General features: G+C 45.5%; 1 protein-coding gene across 8 annotated transcripts in view; it reads left to right on the top strand.

Moving 5' to 3' along the window:
* The window catches only part of TRRAP (transformation/transcription domain associated protein), a 2,065,012-nt gene that overhangs the window by 570,182 nt on the left and 1,472,747 nt on the right, over window positions 1-22,083 (top strand). For all 8 annotated transcript variants that reach the window (XM_069647248.1, XM_069647247.1, XM_069647244.1 and 5 more), the window contains exon 24: window positions 10,249-10,466. In XM_069647248.1, the coding sequence (XP_069503349.1) occupies window positions 10,249-10,466 (218 nt within the window). The remainder of the gene's footprint in view (window positions 1-10,248; window positions 10,467-22,083) is intronic.

The following is a 22,083-nucleotide window of genomic DNA, read 5'->3' as shown; positions in this document are numbered from 1 at the left end:
TCTAAGACACCTGTTTGCTCATGACCCTTCTCACATCCCACCTCCTTCTTCTGGTACTGCTCGCTAATCTATGCACAGCATGTGATCTAAGCAGATTCCACAAGCCTCAGAAGGGATACATTACTCACCGTAATCGTATTTCTGATGCTTGTATCTGCTTAGATTCACATGCGACCCACCCTTCCTCCCCTCCGAGAGAAGGCGCATGATTGCTTGTAGTCTTACCTTTCTGTCTATCTGCTTGGATTATCTGTACTCACGCTACTCCTCATGCTTCCTCATGTCAGAAAAAATACAATCTGAGGATCCTACACGCGTGAGGGATCCTGGGTACAGTGGACGTCACACTAGGGATAGTATTACTGGCACGCCTGTGTCGACGCCCCATTTTCGACTTTCGAAAAACAAACTGTAATACTCCGCAGCTTCCACTAGATGTCGGCCTATGCACAGCATGTGAATCTAAGCAGATACAAGCATCAGAAATACGATTACGGTGAGTAATGTATCCCATATATATATATATATATATATATATTCGGTCAATTGTGACCCTTTAAATTCGGTCAATTGTTCATTTGAACAATTGTAAACCAACAATTTGGGTAATACCGCACCCCCATCCGTAATTGAGCTGTGATTGCCGAGGTAAGCCTTAGGCATATTACCAGCTGCCTAAGAGCCCCCCAGACCATTCCTGTTTGGTGCCTTAGAAATCCGAATTTCAATTAAGCTCCTTGATTGCATTATTCCTGAGATCAGCCTTAATTACACAAGCTGATCGTATTAATCATTATACTGGTCGAGTGAAATCATCCCCTTCTGAAATTCCTCAAGATGCACTGCTTTAAGATGGCAGCTGCACCGAGAGCACTCCGTGCCTGACCCCGTCTTCCAGGAGTGCCTGACTGCATCCTGACTGCAGGAGCCAACAGATTGGCTGTGGCACCCTACCTAAACTCACCATGATTCGCCGGCAGGCGAGAGCTGGCCCATGAGGTAAGGCCTAGAGAGAAGGCTTCCTACTGACTGAGCTGACCGAGTGTGCCGTGCTGCAAGCCAACAAGTCCTCCTTGTTTGCGTGCCGTTCCCCTCTACCCTGTGAACTTCATTAAAGGTAACCCTAATCTTCCTCTTATTGTACCAGGCCGCCTGAGCTGATCTAGCTATTGCCATGCACACCCCGAGTGCCGTTGCCTTACAGAACGCGGACTCGTAAACAGCATGACATTATATCTTCGCGTCCCATACGCTGTTTGTTCATAACCTACCATCACTCTCAAGGCTACCGCCACATTTCCACTCTCTTGCGCTCTCCTCCTTGAAGTTCACAACTGTCTGTGGCATGTTTATAATATTGGTACCGAAGTCAATGATAACAGCTTAAATATGATTCTCCACTGCGTTGTTCTCTACTGTATCCATCTAAGCTTTGTCCAGCAATCGCTAATCACCCATGTCATGTGGACACTATTTATACACTATGCTATACCATGCCAATTGTTCATGACCAAATCGCTTACCTACTCTATGCTCCCCCCCACCTATGTACCCCTAGTATGTTTCCACACATGCACAGTCGGTCCCTCCTTGCTTTGTTATAGGAGTATGTCGCGATGATTATATGGCCACATCCAATCTGTATACAGATATCTGTTACTATCGAAGGATGCATTTTAAATAATTGTTTGTGCTATTTATCACCTGCAATGTGTTCTGATGCCACTAAGCAAATAATCTGATATGTTTACCTTGACACCTGGCCCACATGTTAGTAAATTCTAGCACAGCCAAATTGGCATTCCGCACTCCGCCTGCCAATCTTAACCATCCCCTGTAGAATTGGTCACTATCATTCTACCCTACCAGCCACCCACATTGCAGTCTACAGTACAGCTGCTGCATACTTGCTACAGCCTCCAGGATACTAGGACATGCACCTAGTCACGTTAGTCACTCTAAGCTGAACTTGCACTCCCTCCTTTAACCCGAGTGCACACCCAAAGCTCCTCACCCATAGCCTCCCGAGTCCTGTGCTTCTGTACTGATACCGTCCAACTGACCATATCGTTACATCCACCATCAGCAAGCCACTCCACGTGCAAACTATGCATCTGCCTCTGATTTACACCGTCCTATTGAGGACTACCCTACACCTAATTAGTATACTAAACCTCACCATGTCTCATACCCTGCCTTTATCAGCTCTTGCGACCTTCTTTAACAAGCCCCTAAGTCAGAATGACTTCATTACTAGACCGTGTAGTCTACACCAGAGAAACCTCAAACTCCACGCTAGAGTCCCTAGAATATATGAGCCATTAGCCAAAACATTATATCCTCCTTCCAACAACACTACCACAACCCTAAAAGGCCTACAGCCTAACACCAAAACCCCCTTTCGCAAAGCTACCAACACCCAGCACCCACTCCAGCTTAACAGCCTGCTCTTTCGTGACTTTAACACCCCCCTGAAGCACCTCGACATGGCCCAGTCATTACCGAATCTACAAAGAACAGCATAAAAGGAGCACTAATAAATGCCCACTCCAAGGCGGCCCACGCCACAGAAATAGTTGATCTACTCCAAACAGAAAATATAGATTTCTTTGCCATTACTGAATCTTGGCTCCATCCAGTGGCAGGCCCAGCGATCATGCTAGCCATCCCTGAGGACTTCACCCTTCTAAGAATAGATCGCACTACATCCCGAGGTCGGAGGCCTTGCCATAATTGCAAAAACTAGCCTAGCACTGAGACTCTCCACGCCACAAAACGTAGACTCATGTGAATCCCTTACCGCCAAGCTGACAATCTCTTAACACCCAGACCCTTTCTATTCACCTGATATACAGACCCCCGGTCTCCTTAGGCTCTTTCGAAGACCTAACCAATATCCTATCTGACAACCTCAAAAAAACTCATCTCAGTGCCTCCTACTAGGAGATTTCAATCTTGGTATCACCGACCCACTAGACCATAACGCTACACAGATTAATGATTCCCTCAAGGAACTAGGGTTCACCCAAACGGTCGCAGGTGCAACCCATACTAAAGGCAGGACCCTCGACTGGATTGCTGAACACAACTGCCAAACATTCATCACCTCCATAACACCACAGCCTTGGTCCGACCACCACCTCATCTCCTTCTCCTTAGAGGCTTACTCTCCCCGATATGTCGATAGCTTAGCTCCAGCCATTCCCACTAGAAATAAAAAACATTACAACTGAAAAACTCATTCCCCTGATTCTCCCAGTGTTGAACTCACTTCCTGTCCACACTGACCCCTTCACCATGGTAGAAGAGTACAACAAAGTAATGTTATCCTCTCTAGATACCATAGCACCACTGAAAATCAGAAAGAGCAAACCGAAAAAACACGTAAATACCTGGTTCTCTTCCCCACTTGAAAGCAATTAGACAAGAGAAACTTAAGTGAACAAACTTGGAGACTAGATTCTTCCGAATCTAATAGGAACAACTTGAGCAAATTAGCCTCCCTCTACAAAAAAGAAATCGTCCTAGCCAAACAATCATCATATAACCTGCGCATTACTCAAGCTAACTCAAACACTAAAGAATTGTTCGCAATCCTCAAAGAGATAGAATCGCCCATCCAAGCCCCAGACACCTGTTTTAAGGACAAAAACTGGTGCACTAGTATACAGAGCGACCTCTCTAACAAGATGACAACCCTCCAGGTCAAGATCAATAATAAAAACGAAGCTCTGCTTCTTGCCTCTAACCTTAGTAAAATTGATGCGCCAGTGCCCCAGACCACCTTGCCTCCACCCACACCACTCATACCCCGCTTCAACTTTAATAAAGTATCTATCATAGAAGTCGAAAAGGTCATCCTCACCCTCAAACCTTCCAACTGCCACGGTGACCCCTGTCATGACCTTTGCCCCTGGCCCTCACTGGCAAGTAAGCCTTCCAGTTAGGGCCAGGTCAAAGGCATTAAAACCTCATCCAAGACTCTCTTGGGAGTCAGTCTTGGCACCAGGCTCATATCCATCATGAAGACCAACATTAGAATGGGACTATTTACTTGGGACTATTTAAATTGAGGGGGAGGGGGTTCAGCCAACATGGAGGCACACGCATAGCTCAGTTACAAGGAACTGAGCTATGCGGTCTAGTCTTTTGGGTGTGGCAGGCCTGGGACTACTTTACCTGGACTACTTTGGGTGTGGCAGGCCTGGGACTATTTTACCTGGACTACTTTACCTGAGACTATTTAAACCGTACCCAAATGGCAGAAAATGCTTTGCGTTATTCTGCTGTGGGCAGCGTAACGCTCATCATGCCCAGTTCTTTGAGGCCAGCTTACCTGAAACAAAGGACCTGCAGAGAGAGAAAGAACACTACGAAACTCACCTGGAACAGTATCCTGTCTTCAATCCATCGCTGACTTCATTTCCACTCACCTGAAGGTACGAACTCCATCATCTGGCACCGCATGCATCCTGGAATGCCATAACCTGGAAAGAGGAGAAAGAAAGACAGCATTAGTAAGTGTTTACTCACGTTTCCTCCCGAATGAAGAAAGCCACACCATTCTTGCCTGGGTAGTCATCTCCTGGTCATTATCATTGCTGGAACATTACGGCGCTCGGGGCGGAACATCGCAACCTGCAAGGAGAAAAAAGACACAGGTTAGCAATATAAAAGGCTAAACAGCGCCGCGCATCACGCATTACTCACCGGACAGCATCGCGCACACTGCGCTTTCGCCTACCGGCCCATGCTCATCTTCAAACTGCATGACAACACTAAAAGACCTTTGCATACCTCAAAGAAAAGACGCAAGACATTATTATTCGAACTAAGAGGAACATAAGAACTGCATATAAAGACTGTAAAGCAGCAAACCTACGGAGTCGCAGCAGGCCTGGATTCCCACAGTGGGGCTTGCACCAGTGAAGTAACTTGGTCGCTGATCGCCCCCCACATCTACGCGCCCCTGCCACGAGGAGCAGGACGGAGAATCCGCCTTTTACAATATTAAGGTGAGGAGAGGGCCCAAGGGGAAGGAAGGAGTTGAGGCCAAGGGAGGTGGGAAAACATAAAGACAATCCGGTATTGAATCCAGCTCTCCTATATTGCAGACCCATCTTTAACCAGAGGCCTTAGCAAGGGACCGGGGGAGAGTTCGAGAGTGCAAATTATCCAACCAGGGCTGGGTGGCGTCCCCTTGGATACCAGGTGAGCGTAACACCCCTGCCCAGCACAAATCATAAAAGATGCGGCCATGACCTCTCCCCATTCATCGACAAACTTACAAATGCCTCCTTCTCTTCAGGCACCATCCCCAACAACCTGAAACAGTCCTGCGACCTCCCACTTCTGAAAAAACAAACACTCGACCCATCAATACCTACTAACTATTGCCCTATCACCACAGTCCCGTTTATGCTTAAAATTCTAAATGATTGTTTATCTTCAAATCCAACAATATTTGGAACATAACCACCTTTTAGGAGTAAGGCAGTCAGGCTTCAGACCACAACATAGAACTGAAACTGTGCTCATCGACCTTAAAGCACAAATAGACGTGTTGAGAGATGATGGTAAAACAGCACTATTGCTGCTTCTTGATCTCCCAGCAGCATTTGATCTGGTTGACCACAAGATTCTCTGCAACTACTTGGACTCCGCCGCCCATTTTTCACAAGAGGCAATAGGTTGGATCCAATCTTTCCTCGACAATAGAACAATGCGCGTCTTCTCACTCCTAGCAGCCGCTGACCCCATACCCATCACTTGTGGCGTGTCCCAGGGCTCCGGGTCTCACCTACCCTGTACAACATCTTTACAAAGCCCCTTTTTGATGATCTGGACGGCCTGGGTATCACCTACACTAACTATGCCGACGATAGACAGATCCTCATCCCGTTGACGGGCGATTACAACAAGGATTTGGCCTTTGTGAATAGAGTGTACCTCATCATCCAGGCATGGATGGCCTCTCATGGTCTATGCCTGAATGATGACAAAACGGAACTTCTCATCATTGGTACCACTGTTAACCTAAACAAACTAGGTCATAACTATTCTATCTTCAAAATCGACAATAACAACATCACTGTTGATAAGGAGGTCAAAACCCTTGGATTCTATTTAGACTCCACACAAACCCTCAAAAAACAAGTTAACTCCATAGCTTCAGCTGCTGCCTATACTTGAAAGTTAATCAAAGCAGCCAAGCCCTTCCTTTAATCTAACAACTGCATTACCCTAGCAAGAGCCCTTGTCCTTTCCAAACTGGACTATTGTAATGCCCTATATGTAGGGAGTAACAAATATATCACCAAAAAGATCCAGATATTACAAAATAACGCCCTCAGAGCAGCCCTAAACCTTCCCAAGAAAGCCCACATTTCTGACCTCAGATGATCCAACAATTGGCTTTCTACCAAAGACAAAATTCTCCTCAAAACAGCCTCCCTGACACATAAATGTCTCCATCATACTGCCCCACACTACCTCACAGCTAGATTTACAAGACAATCCTCCACCCGCCCCTTGAACAGCCAATGCCAACCTCTTATTAGTGCCTAGATTCAAACGCATGAAGACTGGCGGAGGTAGCTTCCCAGTCAAAGCCGCAAAATACTGGAACTCCCTCCCTCCTACCTTCAGGGAAGACCTACCCTACCTACGCTTTAGGCCCAACCCCATACATTGGATCAAGGAAAATGACGTCCGTCATTTGATTACTAGACTCTTCCCTTTTGTACATACTGTATATATTGTTTCACAGTGTTATATATTGTCTCATTTTGCTTCACAATGCTTTTTACCATAGTGTGTAACAGGACCCTTATGCCTGTATTCTGTACATATTGACTACTTATATTCGTGTATAAAACTAATTGTTGTAATGTATGATCTTGCACAGCAATGTAACCTAAGCTGAACAACCCTCTTAATGCCTTTGGCGCCCTGATACCCTCGGGTCTGGCACGCACTATAAATAATAAAACAAACTAACAAACTGGCACGGATTGTTAAAAAAATTATATTAAAAAAATAAGTATAGGAGAAGTCCCTTCAAAAAAGTATAGTTGCACCGCTCCCAACCACTTCTCACTTTGACCACTGTATCCACTTGTTTGATAAAGGTTACTCACCTTTAGCTCACTTTGACATTGGGAAGAGTAGAGCTGGACGGCTTTAGAATTGTGTATTGAGTTATTGGGTGCATTTTAACTGTGAGGCTTTTGATTTAATCTTTAACAATCCACTTTATGAACTATTACACCGTATATGCTTTGCAAACTCAGGAATTCTGGAGCTTTTTTGCAAAGGAGTTCCATTTTGCAGAGGCATGGTTGCTGTTAGGCAAGATTGTATGCAGTAGCCCTGTGGGAGACTGCACCAGCCTTGTCCTCTTGGCAATAGGTAACCCAACCTTTGTTATAAATCTGTACTACACAAGCTGGTAGAGTGACTTATTTTTTCTTGGTTTTTGAATTGGATGGTCCGGATGCCAAAGGACCCTTTTTAAACTGGAAGCTCCTGGTTAAAGCAGTTTTCAAAGATTTCAATCTACGTAAATTGAACTGATTGACAGTACTAATCTCGTAGTGCCGTGCCCACCCACACTTTGTTTTCAGAGTGACTGAGCAGCCAGGCTTATCTCAAGAGGGGTCAATGTGAGCTGTAGGGTTGCAACATAGTTTCACAGTGACAAGTATCCAAATTTATTTATTTAGTTGATTTAATCAAATTAATGATTTTTACAAACGAATCGAAATCAAAACGAAGTGAAGAACAAAGAATAGAGCTGAAAGCTGAAAACTGAGAAGGAAAGGAGAAAGAAAGGGAAACTGAAGTGAAGTGACACTGAAAAAAAAGTATCCAAATAACACTTATACTCAAGGTTTCTTGATTAAATAATTATTTATTAATGTAACAGTTTAATAAGCCTTCTTTAGAAGGGAGCAAATATGTAACACTTAAATACACTTCAAAATGCACACTCTCAGTTTCAATAAATCAGTAGATACCCTTTGGGGGTGGCACAGAGGCACTGCCTACACCCTTTGGTGACTTTAGTAACTAGGACACTGTGGTCATTGATATATCACTGGTACATTTAAAGCAATACTGAGTTTGGTGTCAAAGGAAAAGAGGTCAGGGGAGGAAACAATGGTTAACAAGTTTCTCAAACAGCACTTTTGAACCCCCCAATGCAATGTAGATTAACCCTTTCCCAGCTATACAAGTAAACCATGTATTACTTTTTAGAGGGACAGATCAAAACACAAAGTCAGAGGTTAGAAGAGTCTATCAGGGAGCCAGGACAGCCAATGTCACTTGAGCAACGTCTAGGTGAGCTGAAATTCTTCTTGAAGGTAAGTAAAAAGTCTTGCACAATGTTATAGAGAGTTTTTGGTGAAAAGAAATCGCTGTTGGGCCACAAACTGGGAGGCTTCTGAAAGGCAAAGGTGCAAGAAACTCTGCAAAAGGCAGTAAATGCAAGTCTCAACTCAGAGCAAGCAAACTACACAGCAAGCGGTAAGTACCCCTTAGTTCACAGTACCTTAGGTCTGAGAAAATTGGTTCCAGCTGGCTTCTGTTCCTGTTGTAGTATGGCAGATCCTGTTGTTCCTGGGCCTCCGTCGTGGGGACAAGAGGGAGGACATCTGGGGACTCATGCACTACGGTTGGAAGGTCGGCGGCAGCAATAGACAAAGTTCAGATCAGCAGCACTTCGCTTGTTTTAGCTTCTCGCAAATAGCACCACTGTGGTTCTCGATACCTTGCAGACTTTCCTTGCTTCTGGGGTCCAGCACTCTGTTGAGGTGGCTCAGCCATGGTAGGTCCTGCTTCGAGGGAGTCCGGAGGATCTTCCTGGAGCTTGTGTCCGACTTAAAAACGATGCACTCGATTCTGGTGTTCCCATCCCTGGCACTCCGTTCCTGCAGCAGGAATGGAAGTACAGCCAGCTCCGAAAGGATTTCAAGATGAGTTTGTCTTGGGGTTGATTGGTCCCACCAACCCAAGGGGAGAAGTAGTCCTTTGCAGCTCTTCTCTAGTCGAGGCAAATTCGGAGCTTGAGCACTTCAGCAGGGCTTCACCGGGCAAACCAACAGTCCAGGAGTTGCAGCAAACTTCTCTTCCAAGTTCTTCTTCGGATTCCTTCGTCCAGTGGTCGACTCTGCCTTCCAAGCAAAAAGGAGACTAAGCACAGGGAGTTTCGAGAACCTCCCTTGCTTCTTGCCCTGCCAGACACGCTGGAGCCAGAGGCGTGCTTCACCAGTGAACCCCACCAAAGACGAAACAAACTAAGGGACAAAACCTGGCTTGGCGCGCAGAGTAAATCTCCAGAAGGAACTGTACAACAAGAAATGGCAAAAAAAAAAAAGACCGGTGTCATTTTGACAAAATGGGCACCCATGGGTGCTATACTGCAGCTGCGAACGCAGCTTGCGGTAAAAACACACAGTGGTAGGAAAAAGTAAACCACTGCCACCAGCCATTAATTGTAGAAAGGGTAACATTAAAATGTTACATCAGAAAGTAGACAAAGGGGATACTAAGTAACCCCTCCAGCACTTCTATGTAAGATAGTGTGTGCTGGGTCTACAAAGTTAAAAAAGGTAAGTAAAGTCCATTTCACTTGACTGCTCTTGGAAACAGTAGTGTATCCAAGAGAAGGTATTTAAACCTTTGGGAAATCTGAAAGGCGTCCCTGTGCCACTGCACTGAAGGTGCTGCTGTGTGTCAGAATGTAAAAAGATGATGCCTATGGAGTTTGTCAGACTCAAAAACCAAAAGAGAAACAGAGTTCAAATCAAAGACTAATAGATGAGAGAGTGGGGAAAAAGGTCTCACTCTCTCCAGCATGAAAATGAAAAGTCCTAAAGTCCAGGAAAAGATCTGGGGGTTTCCAAGGTAGAAGGGAATTAGCACACTTGCACCTCTTTCCAATGATGACCTCTCACAAATAGAGTAAAAGGGACTGTGGACTAGGGAAGGGATTTGCAAACTTTGTTTCCAAATGTTTTGGACTATTTCTCCCATCAGTCCTAGTCAGCATTGCCAATGAGGTGGGTCCATGGGAAATGTAGTCCAAAACATCTGAGTCACAGGTTGAAGACCCTTTGGCAGGACAGTAGTCACAACCATGAGTAACTTGACCGCTATGATATATTTCTTGAATACATGTACAATAGAAGCACCCACTTTAAACACCAGCAAGGATTTAATTCGATTTCTTTTTATCCTGTACAGGTCCATTTTTGCTTCAATGCTACCAGGTTGGGAGCCAGCCCAGCACCGCCATGTTTCACAGTGAGGAGAATGGTTCGAAAGGCATGGATCCCTTGGTGCTGATCGATGCCATTGCAATATGTATGGCATATGAGGAGAAGGAGCTGTGCAAAATAGGAGAAGTGGCACTAGCTGTGATATTTGATGTTGCCAGTATCATCTTGGGCTCTAAGGAAAGGGTAATTCAGGTTTTTGTGGTAATTTAGTATGTCAGATGTTGAGACAGAAAGTTTTTTAACTTATAATATTAAATAATTTGGTTAAGTATATATTTGCATAAGGTATGCACAAAACCTGTTTTCTGTGCATTTATTTTACATTTCTACACGTGTGTTTATCAACTTTGCACTCTATAGATGGTTGACTTCTAAATCCTCTTTAGCATGCGTTTTTCTGGTGATAATGTGGGAGGATCTAAAAACAATGTACTGAACACCTTTCGAACATCTTTCCCTATGACCTTTTTAATTATACCCAACATCTTTCTTTTGAGCACACCGACACTTTTTTGCTTGTTTTCATCACAAATAGTTTTCTATTTTAGTTTTTATGACTGTCCAGTTGTTTTGTTACAACATTTTATAACATTTAGAGAAATCTTAAAACACGTATATCTTCAGTCAATTTATCGTATGCACTGCTGCAAATACTGACCCCATTGAACAGCTTTACGTTGAACCATTTGTTTTCCTGAAGACGTTTACTCTATGCGCTTTCCGTTCGACCAACGTAAAACTCAATGAATGATATGAGCTATTATTAGGAAAGATTGCTCTTTTGACAACTTTCCCTCTATAGTTCTATGGACCCCCAAACATTTTGCTACTCTTTTTTAAGCTGTCCTGACTTTCGACAGGGAAGTGAATTCCCCCGCTTCACTCCCCTGCCCATTTGCTCATTTTGTTAATGCAAAACTGATCAGTCTTTCAGAATATTAGTACCGGTAAACCTTTTCCCTTTTTACTTTTGACCTTTTTAGTTACTTTTATTTGGGCCTAAAGACAAGCTGCTAGCCGCACACGTGGCTAGTGGCGTAAAATGGCCTGGCCAGGCAAAGGCCACAAGATTTTTGGTTGCTGTTTGGACCCATTGCTGTTGGTCCTTTTTCCTTCCTTTCCAGGTCATGTCCGGTCATGCAGCTCTGGGTTTCACTCATGCCACACACCTAGACTTTCAGGCACCTTCCTTGGCCACTGACACACACACACGCATGCTCACACGCTCACTCTTACACACACTTACACACGCTCACTCTTACACACACACTTACACATGCTCACTCTTACATACACTTAGACACGCTCACTCTTACACACATGCGCTCACTCTTACACACACGCTCACACATACACATGCTCACTCTTAAACATGCTCACTCTTACACATGCTCACTCTTACACACACGCTTACTTTTACACACACGCTGACTCTTACACACACACACACGCTGACTCTTACACACACACACGCTGACTCTTACACACACGCTGACTCTTACACACACACGCTGACTCTTACACACACACACACGCTGACTCTTACACACACACACACGCTGACTCTTACACACACACACGCTGACTCTTACACACACACACACACACGCTGACTCTTACACACACACACGCTGACTCTTACACACACACACGCTGACTCTTACACACACACACACGCTGACTCTTACACACACACACACACACGCTGACTCTTACACACACACACACGCTGACTCTTACACACACGCTGACTCTTACACACTCGCTGACTCTTACCCACGCGCTCACTCTTACACACACGCACGCTCGCTCTTACACACACGCACGCTCGCTCTTACACACACGCACGCTCTTACACACACGCACGCTCTTACACACACGCACGCTCTTGCACGCACGCTCTTACACGCACGCTCTTACACGCACGCTCGCTCTTACACGCACGCTCGCTCTTACACGCACGCTCACTCTTACACGCACGCTCACTCTTACACACACGCACGCTCACTCTTACACACACGCGCTCACTCTTACACACACACGCTCACTCTTACACACACGCTCACTCTTACACACACACACGCTCACTCTTACACACACACACGCTCACTCTTACACACACGCACGCTCACTCTTACACACACGCTCACTCTTACACACACGCACGCTCTTACACTACACACGTACGCGCTCACTCTTACACTACACACTTACGCGCTCACTCTTACACGCGCGCACGCGCTCACTCTTACATGCGCGCTCACTTACACGCGCTCATGCGCTCACTCACGCGCTCACTCGCACAGACGCGCTCACTCTTGCACAGACGCGCTCACTCTTGCACAGACGCGCTCACTCTTGCACAGACGCGCTCACAGTGCATGACTGTATATGGGATTTCTGGGCAAGGCAGGAAGAAAGCCAAGCTACAATATGGCCAAAGAACAAGTGAAAATTAGAGCTTACCTACAGAAACAACACTTACACACGCTCACTCTTACACACACACTTACAAATGCTCACTCTTACACACACTTGCACACGCTCACTCTTACACACATGCGCTCACTCTTACACACATGCGCTCACTCTTACACACATGCGCTCACTCTTACACACATACGCTCACTCTTACACACACGCTCACACATACAGATGCTCACTCTTACACACACGCTGACTCTTACACACACACACGCTGACTCTTACACACGCTGACTCGTACACACACACGCTGACTCTTACACACGCACACACACACGCTGACTCTTACACACGCACACGCTGACTCTTACACACGCACACGCTGACTCTTACACACACACGCTGACTTACACACGCTGACTCTTACACACACACACGCGCTGACTCTTACACACACACACGCGCTGACTCTTACACACACACACGCGCTGACTCTTACACACACACGCGCGCTGACTCTTACACACACACGCGCGCTGACTCTTACACACACACGCGCGCTGACTCTTACACACACACGCGCGCTGACTCTTACACACACACGCGCGCTGACTCTTACACACACACGCGCGCTGACTCTTACACACACACGCGCGCTGACTCTTACACACACACGCGCGCTGACTCTTACACACACACGCGCGCTGACTCTTACACACACACGCGCGCTGACTCTTACACACACGCGCGCTGACTCTTACACACACGCGCGCTGACTCTTACACACACGCGCGCTCACTCTTACACACACGCGCGCTCACTCTTACACACACGCGCTCACTCTTACACACACGCGCTCACTCTTACACACACACACGCGCTCACTCTTACACACACACGCGCTCACTCTTACACACACACACGCGCTCACTCTTACACACACGCGCTCACTCTTACACACACACACGCGCTCACTCTTACACACACACACGCGCTCACTCTTACACACACACACGCTCACTCTTACACACACACACGCTCACTCTTACACACACACACACACACACGCTCACTCTTACACACACACACACGCTCACTCTTACACACACACACACGCTCACTCTTACACACACATACATACACACACTCACTCTTACACACACACGCATGCTCACTCTTACACTACACACGCATGCTCACTCTTACACTACACACGCGCTCACTCTTGTGCGCACACGCTCACTCTTGCACAGACGCGCTCACACAAGTGCATGACTGTATATGGGATTTCTTGGCCAGGCAGGAAGAAAGGCAAGCTACAATATGGCCAAAGAACAAGTGAAAATTAGAGCTTACCTACAGAAACAACATAATGGGGAGAGAAGCATTGTAGCTCCTGTAACTTTTGGGCACAAATCACATTCTTCATAGTTTTGACTGCTTAAGTTTGGGAATTCACTTGTGATCTGGTTCCATCATTAAATGCATTCAATATTACTTGCCTGCTTGCCAAATGTTCTCTTAATGCATATATGAACCTATGGTGAATGTATATATTTGTATCATAGAAGTATTGTGTGATAATACCACCTGTTCTTTTTTTTAGTGTATGTAAAATGCCTAGAATAAATAACTGTATTTCTATACTTACCTCTCTAAATTGAATTATTGTGTATTATATTGTGTCTACTAATTGAGGGCCCCATATCCCGTTCACACTCTCCTGAGAATAGCCTTAACTGCTCTCCATTGCTACCTTGATTGGGCTTTGGCTAACCTCTGAATTCCCTATTCACTAGAACTAGACCAGATTCTAGAAATCCATCTTAACAGGCCCTTCTCTTTGTCCGGGGACAGGCCTGAAGGATCTTATTCTGCCATGTGCCCTGAAGGATCTTATTCTGCCATGTGCCCTGAGTTCTGCTAGTCGGTAACCAACTTCTCTGTAGCGGTCAGAAGTTCCAGTTCCATCCTGATTCAGCCCCACCGACTCCTCAGCCTTTTGATATGACTTCAGTCGTATAACTTTGTCCTCTCTATCTTTTATGGGGGTTCCAGAGTCAGTCTCCGCATGATGGCTCCTCTGTAAATACTGGATATTTGTTTTCTATCTGCCACCTAGTTCTCTTTATGAGCAGTTCTGGTAATGTGGGTGACATGAAAGACTCTCCTCTTTCTTTGGCTCTGGCAAGATTTATCAGGTTTTAAAGCCATATCCTCTACTTCTATGGAAAATGTAGTCTCCCAGATGGCGTCTAGATAGACTGCAAAGGCATCCCCATTTTAATGATGCAAGGGTTAAGCTGTCCAATTGATCATGAGAGCCCGGACATTGGTGGGACACTGAGTAGAGTTGGAACAGCAAGTAATTCATATCACGGCTTAAGTCGGGCCTGAGGGATTGGCGAAAAATATTCAATGCAATCTAGAGTAAGATCTACCCAAAGATGAGTCTTGATTAGATCTTTCTCCTTACCTGGGGAATCCAGTAGTCATAGGATGTCAGAACTCATAAGCATTCTCCAGCGGAGATATTATAAAAAGTGTTAGGTAAGAATTAGTGCAGTCCAACTGGTGTGGGACTACATAAGACTGATCTGCTTGGTATTAGGTAACCCGCCTTTTAGTATTGCCCTGTACTACACAGGTTGGTAGTGTAACTGAGCAGCCAGGCTTATCTTAAGAGGGGTAATGTGAGCTGTATAACTGCACAATCGAAATCAGTAAGTACAAGTATCCAAGTAACACGTACACAAATAGTTATATATACACATCTATTTATAATAAACACAACATTTAAATAAGCATTCTTTAAAAGCATTATCTACTAGTAACATTCAATAAAAGTTAGGATTCCGTTTTTAAAAAACAATAAAAGTTGGTAAAGACTTTTCTTATGCTAACACATGTTCCAGCACACAGAGTGACTTCAGTAAAGGTCGGTATTGCACTTACTTATGGTTACCAATTCAGTTACTGAGTTGTAAAGGAAGGTCATTTTAGAAGAAGGTTTAGAAATACTTTCAACAGTTTGTAAAACAAGTCCAATCTTGCAATGGGAGGCAGATAGACTTTTATCCCAGCCATAATAGTGTCAACAATTATAACCTATGGGAGAACAACTACGGGCAAAGTCAATAGGTGCAGAGGAGTGCCTTTAGCAAGCCAGGACAGCCAAAGTCAGTGGACAAAGTCAATAGTTCTGATGCATTTCTTCTTAGCTTAAGTCTTGACAAATTAGTAAGGTCAGAAGAAATCACTGCAACTCAAGGGAGCTACGTTGTAGAGAGTGCACGCTGTTAGGCCAGTGCCGGCAGCTCAATTTATGGCTAAAAGGTGAATACACCAAACCCCACAATACCTTTGATATGAAGAAAATGGTTCCAGCTTTATTTCTCCTTGCTACTTCTTGGCAGACCCTTGTTCCTGGACCTTGGTTGTGGTGACGAAAGGGAGGACGTCTGGCGGGCTCCTGCGGCAGTACTCTGGAGAGGGACGCCCCAGCGATGGATTTCCTTTGTTTCAGCGGCACTTCAGTGTTTTGGTGCCTTTTCCTCAGCGTTGGTGAAAAACGAAAAACTCTGGTTGGAAGAAGCTTGCTCCCTCCTGTCCTGGATTCTGGTGAGGGGACTCTGGATCAAGATTTCCTGCTTCGATAGGGTCCTCTGGATGCCCACGAAGATTCGGACAGATTCGGACTTCGCAAGACGATGCACTCGTCAATGGTCACAGGACCTTTGGCAGTGGGCTTCTGCAGCTATGGTGAGGCACAGCAAGTTAGAGGTTGCGCCAAATTGAAGCTTGTCTTGAGTCTAGTTGGTCCTACCAGCCGAAGGGAGGAATTCGTCCCGTACGGGTCTTCCCAGTCTATTTGAAAACTGGGTCAGCACAGCTACAGGGCTTCACTGGGCACTTCACGGTCCAGGAGGGTGCTGCTGGCGTCTCGTCTCATCACGTCTTATTCTTCGGATGTTCCACTCCAGTGGTCGACTATGCCTCTAGTCCCAAAAGCCTTGACTTTTAAGCAATTTCCCATTCATTATGCTATCAATCACACAGCAGGTTGGCTGTCCTTTTAGGACAGCCAGCCGGCCAATCAGGACTGGTTTCATCAGGCACACCTAGAGACCAAGGGCAGGGAAGTTTCAGGGACCCTTGCTCACTTTCTGCCTGTCCAGACACACTGGAGCTTGGGCGGGCTTCAGGGCTGAAGCCTGCCAAAGGCAAAACACAGAAAGGACTCACATCTGTTTCAACTAACAGAGTAAAAGCCAAGAAGGAACTAACAAACAGAAAATGGCAAAAAAAGAAGACTGGGCCCTTTTGGGAAAATGGTTGTTAGGCAAACTTTGTATGCAGTACTCTCTGGGAACACACAACTGTGACTGCAGGTATAGGCAACTCAACCTTTGGTATAAGCTTGTACTACACAGTTTTGGTAGTGTGATGCAGCCAGGCGTATCTCAGGAGGGGAAATGTGAGCTGTAATGGAGTTAAACAAAGATTCACAGTTACAGGTATTCAAATAAACTCTCACACTCAAGGTTTCTTGCATAAACAATTATTAAGTAACACACAAATACACTTCAATACTGTACACTCTGAGTTTCTGTATCACAAAAGACCCTTTTGGGATGGCCCACAGACAAAACCTACACCCACAGGTGACTTCAATAACTTGAGTGCTGGGGACATTAATATCTTACTGTTGGCATTCAGAACACTCTTAAAAGTTGGTAAAAGGCAATCGTTATTCGAACGCAAGAGACCACAAATATTCTTAAGCAGGAAAATAATTTTAGATCCTCCAAGAAGAGTCATACAATTCAATAGGCTAAGCCAAAGTCAATGGGCAAAAGTCGTATATAGGATGAAGCACTTGGAAAAGTCTTTGCACAAGTTCTTAGGAGTCTTTGATGAAAAGAAGAATCAAATGTAGGACCACAAGCTGATTAGACTTGTGAGTTGTAGAAGTTTCAAGCAAATCTACAGTAAGAGTTAAGTTCTCTTAGACTAGTTTTCCAGTACCTTAGCAATGAAGAAAATATGCAGCTGATGACCTCTGTTCCTATGCAGCTCTGCAGATCTCACTTTTCCTGGGCCTTAGTCTTGGGCACGAGAGGGAGGACACCGGGGGACTCCTGCTATGCACTGGTACAGTCAAAACTTGCAACCAGCAAAGTTCACTTTCAGTCGCTGTTTAGTGTTTCAGCTCCTCGCGTCTACTGCAAATGGCAACACTGCGGTTCCTGGCTGTTGAGGTGGACTTTCCTTGCTTCTGGGGTTCCGCACTCTGTTGAGGGGGCTCAGGCTTGGTCAATCCTGCTTCTTGGGAGTCTGGAGGATCTTCCAAAAGCTCTAGGCCAGCTTAAAAGCAACGCACACAATCTGGTTTTCTTCTCCCTGGCTATACGGTTTCCATCAGCAACTCTGTGGAAATTCAACCAGCTCTGAGATGGATGTCCAGGTGGCTTACTTTGGAGTTGATTGGTCCCACCAACTCAAGTGGAGAAGTCGTCCTTGCAGGGGCTTCTCTGTCGATGCGAACTTGGCGTTTCGGCACTGCAGCAGGGCTTCACCGGGCAAACCAACCGTCCAGGAGTTGCAGTAGGCGTCCTCTTCAAGCTCTTCTTCGGTTCCTTCGTCCAGTGGTCAACTCTGCCTTCCAAGCCAAGAGACTCGCCTTTTATTCAGTCCCTCCCATTCATTCTAGCCTAGCTGTCACTCACCCAGCTGGGTGGCTGTCCTTGCTGGGCAGTCAGCCAGCCAATCACCACAAAGGGCATTTGGGTCTCCTAGTAGACTAAGCACAGGGAGTTTCTGGCACCTCCCTCACTTCCTGCCTACCACAGACACACTGGCGCGGGTTTCACTCCTAAAGCCTGCCAAACGAAAACTTGTACAAAGAGACAAAACCTGGTTTGGCGTGCAGAGAAAATCTCTAGTAGGACCTTTCTACAAAGAAATAGTGAAAAAGAAGACCGGGCCATTTTTAAAAAGATGGCTCCCGCGGTTGCTTTACAGCAGCTGTTAACGCAGCCTGCGGTAAATGCAAACCATGGTAGTGCAAATGAAACCACTGCCACCAGCCGGTAGATGAGGAAAGGGTAACATAAAAAATGATACATGAGAACTAGACAAAAACCCCTCCCGCACCCTATTGTAAGATAGTGTGTGCTAGGTCTAGAAAGTTACAAATGTAAGTAAAGTCAATTTCACTTTACTGCTCTGGGAAACAGTAGTTTATCCCAGAGAAGGTATTTAAACCTTTGGGGAATCTGAAAGACTTCCCTGTGCCAATGCACTGACGGTGAAGGGTGACACAATGTAAAAGATGATGCCTATGGAGTTTGTCAGACTCCATAACCAAAAGAAACAGAGGTAAAATTCACAGCAAAATACACGAGAGAGTGGGAAAAAGGGTCAAACACGCTCCAGGTTAAAAAAAAATCAAGTTCCCAAAATCCAGCAAAGTTGCTGGGGGTGTCTAATGTGGAGGGAATTAGCACATTTCTGAGAATTCTCCCTAACACTATTCACCCATGGGTGCTGTACTGAAGCTGAGGGTTCAGCCCGTGGTAAAAATGCACACCTTAGTAAAATTAAACCACTGCCACCAGCCATTTAAGCTATGTTAGTGTAACAAAAAAATGTCACATGAAAAATGGGATAGGGATTTACACATTAACCCCCCAGCACTACACATAGTGTGGTGTGTTCTGGTCCCACAAAAAAAAGTTAAGACCGGGATCATCTTCCTATTCTTGGGAACGGTAGTTCACTTAAGAAAATGTAATTAAACATTCAGAGAAGTCCAAGGGACTTCTAAGTGGCACTGCACCGAAGGTGCTGTGTGTCACTATGCAAAAAGCAGATGCCTATGGAGTTTGTCAGGCTGCATAAAACAGTAAAACACAAAAATCCTAGTCAGGAAAAATACATGTGTGAGAAAAAGGTCCCACTCACTCGGGAGGAAAAAATCACAAGCCCTAAATCCAGCAAAAGAGCTGGGGGATCTCTAAGGTTGATTGAAATTAGCACAGAAATACGCTCGACCGGAAAGGGGATGAAAAGTTAAGCTAGCAATTCTGTTTCATGGTTCTAATTGTCCATATGGGTTCCCCAACGAATGCATCTCTTAAGTGTGGGTCTTCATCCTCTGATAGTTGTGGGCGACCTCTCTATCGGGATCCAACAGATCCCACATGTGACATGGTCTGCCTCAAATGACCACACTGGCGCCGTCTGTCAGTTCAAGGGTGTTTATTTGTGACCTTTACAACTAATAATGAGCTTGGCAGATGAAGCCAGATGAAAGGGTATACCAGGGTCTTGGAGAATTTGTCACTTGGGCCTGTCAAGATAGATTTCTACAATCTGGCCCGGCGGACAGATGTTAGGAGGCAGCCCTAGTTATAGTGAACAGGGGAACTCTTGAGAGGTTAGCCAAAACCCAATCAAGTTAGCAGAGGTGAGCAGTAAATGCTATTCTCAGGAGAGTGTGAGTGGGGTCAGGGATCCACAATGAATCCACACAGTGAAGCACAAAATAATTCAAATGAGCCAGTTAAGTTCAAAAATACTATATTCCGGGCCGAAAACATACACTAGAAAATTAAACAAGCAGGTGATATTGCACAACACTCAATAAACATATTTCTGAGGCTTGTAGTTTTGCTTGGATCACATGCAATGCATAGGCAGACATATTACATGATTTGTTTTTTCAAAACTCAAAAAGGTACGTCGCCTGGGCGTACAGAGTTGCATGCAGTACCCTCTGGGACCACCACCACACAATTAGGACTGCAGGTGTAAGCAAGACCAACCTTTGGTATAAGTCTACCACACAGTTTGTTGATAGCGAGCTGAGCAGCCAGGCTTATCTCAAGAGTGAATGTGAGCAGTACAAGTCATTAGACAGAGGACCTTCAATCACAGTGGTTCAAGTAGACACTTATACTCAATGTTTCTTGGTAAAACACTTATTCATTTATTTACACAATCATGTATAAAACATTTCACTAGAAGAAGACAACTTAATATTATAGACCAATACACAGTTTTTGAGACAGTTTGAGCTCCCCTGAAAATGGAGCAAAATGGCAGTTTAGTTACTTAGCAGTGAGTAAAAAGGACAAAAGTAAGTAGAATAGATTATATATACTTTCTAGGCATTGCAAATAGTTTCAGTTCACCAGAATAGTTCAATTCAAGTCAATAGGCCAGGCCAAAGTCAATGGCCTAGTGTTCTGGATAGGAAAGAGCAGTTCTGGTATCAAACGGTAAAGTCCTTGCAAAAGTTCTCAGTAGTAGTTTATGTGGAAAAGAATCATTTGTAGGGTGACGAGCTTATTAGGCCTGCAAGTTGGGAAAGTTTCATAAACTTGCGAGAGTGGCGGTCTCTCAATCGGGTTGACACAGTACAGTTGTATGAAGAAAACAAATGTTGCTGAAGTCGTGGTTCCTGGCAGTTCCTGCAGATCTCGCTGTTCCTGAGCCTCAGTCGTGGGGACAAGAGGGAGGACCTCGGGGGACTCCTGCACTGCACGGGATTGTTGAAGAAAGCAAACAAAAAGGCATCACTTCAGTTCCAGTAGCTGTAGATCATGGGTGCACAACATACGGCCCGCGGGCCAGTTGCGGCCCGCCATGCTCTTTTGTCCGGCAAACACACGTATCACGTCGCTCCTACGAGCCACGTAATGCGTGTGTGCTGCACCAATGGAGGGCCAGCACTACGGCTGGCGTGGACCATAAGGCTTGATGCCGGAAGGCATTTCAGCCTTGGACCACGCCAGCCGTAGTACGAGTCCAGCGTTCCTGCTTACCTGCCGCTTAACTGCCTGCCTTCCAGCACGTCTCCGGTAAGTGGTCTGTTTGTGTTTGTGTGTCGGGTCTGTTTTGCTTTGTTTGTGTGTTTATGTTGCGAGGGGGTGTCGGATGTGTGTCGGATGTTTGGATCTGAATGTATTTTGTGTGTATGTTGAGATGCGGGGGTGGGGGGTGTCGGATGTGTGTCGGATGTTTGGATCTGAATGTATTTTGTGTGTATATTGAGATGCGGGGGTGGGGGGGTGTCGGATGTGTGTCGGATGTTTGGATCTGAATGTATTTTGTGTGTATGTTGAGATGCGGGGGTGGGGGGGGTGTTGGATGTGTGTCGGATGTTTGGATCTGAATGTATTTTGTGTGTATGTTGAGATGTGGGGGTGGGGGGGTGTTGGATGTGTGTCGGATGTTTGGATCTGAATGTATTTTGTGTGTATGTTGAGATGTGGGGGTGGGGGGGTGTTGGATGTGTGTCGGATGTTTGGATCTGAATGTATTTTGTGTGTATGTTGGGGTAGGGGGGTGTTGGATGTGTCGGATGTTT

This window comes from Ambystoma mexicanum, chromosome 2q (assembly GCF_040938575.1).
Source record: "Ambystoma mexicanum isolate Mex_15411 chromosome 2q, UKY_AmexF1_1, whole genome shotgun sequence".
NCBI classification, from domain to species: domain Eukaryota; kingdom Metazoa; phylum Chordata; class Amphibia; order Caudata; family Ambystomatidae; genus Ambystoma; species Ambystoma mexicanum.
The sequence above is the reverse complement of the archived record's forward strand: the minus strand, read 5'-3'. Positions and strand labels throughout refer to the sequence as shown.